At 42.7% G+C, this 7,500-nt stretch overlaps 1 protein-coding gene across 1 annotated transcript in view; it reads right to left on the bottom strand.

Moving 5' to 3' along the window:
• Positions 1–7,500, bottom strand: part of LOC123506014 (CUB and sushi domain-containing protein 3-like) — a 23,355-nt gene that overhangs the window by 10,712 nt on the left and 5,143 nt on the right. The window contains exons 4-9 of the mRNA XM_045257828.1: positions 7,476–7,500; positions 7,005–7,118; positions 4,893–4,994; positions 4,017–4,196; positions 3,450–3,579; positions 388–500 (exon numbers count right to left, since the gene is read on the bottom strand). The exon at positions 7,476–7,500 is cut by the window's right edge and continues 114 nt beyond it. Of these exons, the coding sequence (XP_045113763.1) occupies positions 388–500; positions 3,450–3,579; positions 4,017–4,059 (286 nt within the window). The 5' untranslated portion in view covers positions 4,060–4,196; positions 4,893–4,994; positions 7,005–7,118; positions 7,476–7,500. The remainder of the gene's footprint in view (positions 1–387; positions 501–3,449; positions 3,580–4,016; positions 4,197–4,892; positions 4,995–7,004; positions 7,119–7,475) is intronic.

Here is a 7,500-nt window from a genome sequence, read left to right as displayed (position 1 = left end):
TGGCAGTGGTGCAGCAGTGGTGGTGGTGTGGCAGCAGTGGCAGCAGTGGTGGTGGTGGCAGTGGTGGTGGTGGTGGTGGTGGTGCAGCAGCAGCAGTGGTGGTGGTGGTGGTGGTGGCAGCAGCAGCAGCAGTGGTGTGCAGTGCAGCAGTAGCAGTAGTGGCAGTGGTGGTGGTAGCAGTGGTGGTAGTAGTAGCAGCAGTAGTAGTAGTAGTAGTAGTAGTAGTAGCAGTAGTAGTAGTAGTAGTAGTAGTAGTAGTAGTAGTAGTAGTAGATGAAGATGAAGATAAAGAACAAGAACAAGAACAAGAACAAGAACAAGAAGAAGAAGAAGTAGAACAGTAGTAGTAGTAGTAATAATAATAGTAGTAATAGTAGTAGTACTTACAAGCACAATTTGGCTCCTCTCCAGCCCACAGTCCCTTCTCAGTACACTTCCTGGTGGGGCTCGTCAAAATAGCATAGCCTTTCTCACACCCATAACTCGCCACACTTCCGATCCTGGAGGGAAAGAGTTACAAAGGTGCTGTTTAGACTCTCACGGAAGGAAGGTATAGGGGTTCTGAACTGGAGGGAAGGAAGAGGAAAGGGAGCAGAGGAACCATGCCTTTTTTGAGGTCCAAGGGGTCTCCAAGCGCACGGGTTCGAATCCTGTCCACGGTCCGAGTGTAGGTAGGGCTCTCCTCACTCTGGGTAAGGCTTTGAGATAGGAGGTAGCTTATAAAAGTATCTATCCCCTTTAGGTCAGAGATTCCCGTGAAAAACCCATATGGTGTAGATAGAAGAAAGGGTTCGGAATTTAGGAAGGTTTATGGTGGAGTGGTAGCGGAGAGCATTCGAGGTAACTTACAGAAGGATGCGAGACTATCTTAAAAAAAACTACTGTTCTAACTATGAGCTATATATAGATAGGATAGTCTGGCTTCTTAATATGCAAGATGGAAGCTGGGCAGTGAGTTAGCCAAAATTCAGGGACACATGTCTTGAAACCTCCCTCTTAAAAGAAATAAATTCATGGGAAGATTGAACTACAGAGAAACGTATGAAAGACTGAGAGAACTGGTTAACTCTTGTATTAGCGAGTTGGACAGAATGTGGTGAGAGGAAGAAGAAGGCCTTGTGCAGTAAGAGTGGTGGAGGAGGGGAGACATGCAGTTAGCAGGATCAGTAGAGCAGTTAGCATGAAAATAGCGGTAGAGGATAGCAAGGGACGCAACATTCCGGCGGTGTGAAAGAGGCTGAAGACAGTCAGTCAGAGGAAGGGAAGCTGATGAGACGAAAAGCTTTAGTGGAATCTTCTAAAAAATGCGAAGAGTACTCCATACAAGGACGGATAAGGCCCTTATACAGAGTAAGCAGCTGGAGGGGCGAGAAAAACTGACGAAGACGCCTCAGAACGCCTAACTTCATAGAAGCTGTTTTAGCAAGAGATGAGATGTGAGGTTTCCAGTTAAGATTATGAGCAAAGGACAGACCGAGGATATTCAGTGTGGAAGAGGGAGACAGTTGAGTGTCACTGAAGAAGAGGGGATAGTTGTCTGGAAGGTTGTGTGGAGTTGATAGATGGAGGAATTGAGTTTTTAAAGCATTGATGTTTTCTCTGCCTCAGTCAAATATTTTACAAAGATCAGAAGCCAGGCATTCTGTGGCGTCCCTGCCTGATCTGTTGACTTCCTGAAGGGTTGGTCGTCTCTGAAAGGACGTGGAAAGATGTAGGGTGGTATCATCAGCGTAGGAGTGGATAGGGCAAGAAGTTTGGTTAAGAAGGTCATTAATGAATAATAGAAAGAGAGTGGGTGACAGGACAGAACCCTGAGGAACACCACTATTAATAGACTTAGAAGAACAGTAGCCGCTTACCACAGCTGTAATAGAAAGGTCGGAAAGGAAACTTGAGATAAATTTGCAGAGAGAAGGATAGAAACCGTAAGAGGGCAGTTTTAAGATCAAAGCTGTGTGCCAGACTCTATCAAAACCTTTTCATATGTCTAACGCAACAGCAAAAGTTTCACCAAAATCTCTAAAAGTGGATGACCAAGACTCAGTAAGGAAAGCCAGAAGATCACCAGTAGAGCGACCTTGACGGAAGCCATACTGACAGATATTTGAGAATCTTCCTATTCAGGATAGATTCAAAAACTTTAGACAAGCAAGAGATTAAAGCTATAGGACGGTAGTTTGAGAGGTTAGAACGGTCAACCCTTTTAGAAACAAGCTGAATGTAGGCAAACTTCCAGCAAGAAGGGAAGGTAGAATTCGATAGACACAGTTGGAAGAGTTTGGCCAGGCAAGGTGCAGCACGGAAGCACAGTTTTTGAGAAGAATAGGAGGGACGGGACTCACTAACGCTGCCTACTTTAGCACTGCATACGGAGAAAAGACAAGAAAACCATATGCACTCCCCGTAAAGGAATTCATTAAAGGTCTCCATCTGGGATACTTTCTTCTCAACAGTGTTCCTGGCAGTCTCCACTAGATGGCACTGGTGTATACGCCCCCTTTCATTACCTTCGCCAGGAGATTCATTGTGTTAACGGCGTGATTATGCAGTGCCGGTGATTAAGTTGACGAAAAATCTCATTGGGACTCGTAGTTGACAGTTTTCCAATAGAAATGCATTTCCTCGAGGAACATTAACCAATCAGCAGCGAATCCTTTCCACGGTCAGAGTGTAGGTTGGGCTTCCCTCACTGATAGGAGGTACCTCAAAAAATTATCCCCTTTACTCCAGAAATATAAAAAACACTAAATAATGCGTCATAATCACGATACAAGAGATATTAGCGTCAATGGAGGCCAAAAGAGGATTACAAGCCAATTTACCCCATTGTCAACTCGGCCCATTGTCAACTCGGCCCATTGTCAACTCGGCCCATTGTCAACTCGACCCATTGTCAACTCGGCCCATTGTCAACTCGGCCCATTGTCAACTCGGCCCATTCTCAACTCACCTCAACTATACCAAATTGAACCGGTGTGTGTAGCAACGCGGCCCACTATCTATAAGTTATGTTTATTATTATTAAATTGCTCTCTCTCTCTGTGGCTGGCTATCTCTCTCTCTGTGGCTGTGGGACGGAAAGGGGACACGTTCAATGAGACCACAACTAGCTTTAACGGTGAGTCCACAGCACCCCCTGAACTAGTCCTATTAAATTGCTCTCTCTCTCTCTCTCTCTCTCTCTGTGTGGCTGGCTATCTCCTTCAGTTGTGGGACGGAAAGGAAACACGTTCAATGAGACCACAACTAGCTTTAACGGTGAGTCCACAGCACCACACCCTGAACTAGTCCTATTAGACCTCGCTGGGAGTAAGTTACAATTTCCATAGGGATCTGCTACCCTGGTGGAGGGCTGGACGAAACACTCACTGACATCCTCAAGAAAAGAGAACAGCGGAGGTAACCTATTAACGGAGATTTGGAGGAAAGACTACCAACTATTTTCTGACCTGTAAGAGTGTTCCATGGCCAGATGCTCTCTCCTTCTCGCAAATGTTGAGGTCAGGCGTCGGTCGCTCCCAGATATCCCGATCACCTTTGCACCTCCTGATTTTTCTGAAGGCGATCCACAGCGAATTTCTGGAAAAGGAGGGAAAAATCTGGAGATCTTTATTCCTGTCTTCTCCTTCTCATCCTCTCTCTCTCTCTCTCTCTCTTGATACTGCTACTACTACTACTACTACTACTACTACTACTACTACTACTACTACTCCTCCTCCTCTTCCTCCTCCTCCTCCTCCTCTTCTCTTCCTCCTCCTTCTCCTCCTCCTCCTCCTCCTCCTCCTCCTCCTCCTCCTCCTTCTCCTCCTCCTCCTCCTCCTCCTCCTCCTCCTCCTCCTCCTCCTCCTTTTTCCACTACTACTACTACTACTACTACTACTACTACTACTACTACTACTACTACTACTACTACTACTACTACTACTACTTCTATTCCTCCTCCTCCTTCTTCGCCTCCTTTTTCTACTACTACTACTACTACTACTACTACTACTACTACTACTACTACTACTTACCTTGACACACGGGTGCTTGACTACTCCACTGACTATCCGCCATGCACGTCCTGATACTTTGGCCCACTATGCGATAGTTAGGAATGCAATCGTACCTAACTTGACTATTTAGATGAGTAGTATCATTTAAGTAGGTGCGGGTTCCCTTAAGTGGGGCGGGGACGTGGCCGCAATCTGTGTCTGTAATAGTAGTAGTAGTAGTAGTAGTAGTAGTAGTAGTAGTAGTAGTAGTAGTAGTAGAAAAGGTTAGGTTATGGTAGGTCAGGAGAGGAGGAGGAGGAGGAGGAGGAGGAGGAGGAGGAGGAGGAGGAGGAGGAGGAGAAGAAGGAGGAGGAGGAGGAGGAGGAGGAGGAGGAGGAGGAGGAGGAAGAGAAGGAGGAGGAGAAGGAGGAGGAAGAGGAAGAGGAGGAGGAGGAGGAGGAGGAGGAGGAGGAGGAGGAGGAGGAGGAGGAGGAGGAGGAGAAGAAGGAGGAGGAGGAAGAGGAGGAGGAAGAGGAGGAAGAGGAGGAGGAGGAGGAGGAGGAGGAGAAGGAGAAGGAGGAGGAGGAGGAAGAGAAGGAGGAGGAAGAGGAGGAGGAGGAGGAGGAAGAGGAGGAGGAGGAGGAGGAGGAGGAGGAGGAGGAGGAGGAGGAGGAGTTGGATGAGGAGGAGGAGGAGGAGGAGGAAGAGAAGAAGGAGGAGGAGAAGGAGGAGGAAGAGGAAGAGGAGGAGGAGGAGGAGGAGGAGGAGGAGGAGGAGGAGGAGGAGAAAAAAAACAATAATTACAACAACAACAACAACAACAACATTAATAATTCTACAATATATATCTCATTGCATACGAAATTTACTACTACTACTACTACTACTACTACTACTACTACTACTACTACTTACAAACACACGCGGGAACATTGCCAGACCATAGTCCAGAGATCAGACACGTTCTTGTAACAGACACCCCAATGTCCTTCGAATCTTGTGTCTCTTCTTGAGGGCCTGCAAAAACAAGATGCTATTTTCACTGTGAACTAAGTAAGGTAGGAAAGCGAAAATTGGAGAGAAGATGGAGGAAACATTCTTAAATACTCGTGAGGAAGGAAAATTGTGGAGGAAAACTGTGAAGGGAGATATGGAGGAAAACATTGACAAAGGTGGAGGGAAAATATGTAAGTATGAATCTAAGAATCTTACAAAACTACAATTTGCACTGTGAACTAAGTAAGGTAGGAAAGCGAAAATTGGAGAGAAGATGGAGGAAACATTCGTAAACACTCGTGAGGAAGGAGAATTGTGGAGGAATACTGTGAAGGGAGATATGGAGGAAAACATTGACAAAGGTGGAGGGAAAATATGTAAGTATGAATCTAAGAATCTTACAAAACTACAATTTTCACTGTGAACTAAGTAAGGTAGCGAAGCGAAAATTGGAGAGAAGATGGAGGAAACATTCTTAAACACTCGTGAGGAAGGAGAATTGTGGAGGAAAACTGTGAAGGGAGATATGGAGGAAAACATTGACAAAGGTGGAGAGAAAATGTTTGAGCTATTTTACAAAACTTCTATTTTCACTAAGAACTAAGTTAGCTAAAAACACAAAAACTATAGGGAACACACACAAAACACTCACAAACACTCATGACAAACCACAATAACATAGACCAAATATTAACTTAGATACGAAGGAAAACCTAGAGAGAGACTGAGAGAAAGATGCGTCACTTGAATGTAAACAATTTCACAAACCCTCAACTTTCACTAACAACTAAGTAACCTAGAAACACAAAAACTATACGAAACACACACAAAACACTCACAAACACTCATGACAAACCACATTAACTTAGACCAAATATTAACTTAGATACGAAGAAAACACTAGAGAGAGGCTGAAAGAAAAATGCGTCACTTAAATCTAAACTAATTCACAAACACTCAACTTTCACTAACAACTAAGTAACCTAGAAACACAAAAACTATAAGCAACACACACAAAACACTCACAAACACTCATGACAAACCACAATAACATAGACCAAATATTAACTTAGATACGAAGAAAAACCTAGAGAGAGACTGAGAGAAAGATGCGTCACTTGAATCTAAACTATTTCACAAACACTCAACTTTCACTAACAACTAAGTAACCTAAAAACACAAAAACTACACAAAACACACACAAAACACTCACAAACACTCATGACAAACCACAATAACATAGACCAAATATTAACTTAGATACGAAGAAAACACTAGAGAGAGGCTGAAAGAAAAATGCGTCACTTAAATCTAAACTAATTCACAAACACTAAACTTTCACTAACAACTAAGTAAGCTAAAAACACAAAAACTACACAAAACACACACAAAACACTCACAAACACTCATGACAAACCACAATAACATAGACCAAATATTAACTTAGATACGAAGAAAAAACTAGAGAGAGGCTGAAAGAAAAATGCGTCACTTAAATCTAAACAATTTCACAAACCCTCAACTTTCACTAACAACTAAGTAAGCTAAAAACACAAAAACTATAGAGAACACACACAAAACACTCACAAACACTCATGACAAACCACAATAACATAGACCAAATATTAACTTAGATACGAAGAAAACACTAGAGAGAGGCTGAAAGAAAAATGCGTCACTTGAATGTAAACAATTTCACAAACCCTCAACTTTCACTACCAACTAAGTAACCTAGAAACACAAAAACTATAGAGAACACACACAAAACACTCACAAACACTCATGACAAACCACATAGACCAAATATTAACTTAGATACGAAGAAAACACTAGAGAGAGGCTGAAAGAAAAATGCGTCACTTAAATCTAAACTAATTCACAAACCCTCAACTTTCACTAACAACTAAGTAACCTAGAAACACAAAAACTATAGGAAACACACACAAAACACTCACAAACACTCATGACAAACCACAATAACATAGACCAAATATTAACTTAGATACGAAGGAAAGACTGACAACATCTTACCTGCTTCCAGCCTAAACCCTTCATTACAATAATAAAAGACATCGGCGCCCACTTGAAAACTATAGCCAGTCACAAATCCATCTACAGGAACAGATGGCTCAGGACACGTCACCACTGGAGAGAGAGAGAGAGAGAGAGAGCGGTAATGGTGGTGGTGGTGGTGGTAGTAGTAGTAGTAGTAGTAGTAGTAGTAGTAGTAGTAGTAGTAGTAGATCACTCCTCCTCCTCCTACTACTATTACTACTATTACTACTACTACTACTACATACCTTTATTACTATTTCTGACTATTCTCCTACTATTTCACTATTTTGATTACTATTTTTACTATTTTTACTATTATTTAAAACTACTTTCACTATCTTAAAAATTTTGACCATTTTTTTTTTAACTATCTGACTATTTGTGACCATTTTCGACTATTTCTACTACTATTTTTGACTATCTTACTATCTTACTATTAATACATACAGACACACGCTGGCTCCTCTCCGCT

The sequence above is a fragment of the Portunus trituberculatus genome, chromosome 2, assembly GCF_017591435.1.
Source record: "Portunus trituberculatus isolate SZX2019 chromosome 2, ASM1759143v1, whole genome shotgun sequence".
In the NCBI taxonomy this organism is placed as follows: domain Eukaryota; kingdom Metazoa; phylum Arthropoda; class Malacostraca; order Decapoda; family Portunidae; genus Portunus; species Portunus trituberculatus.
This window is presented reverse-complemented; position numbering and strand designations above follow the sequence as displayed.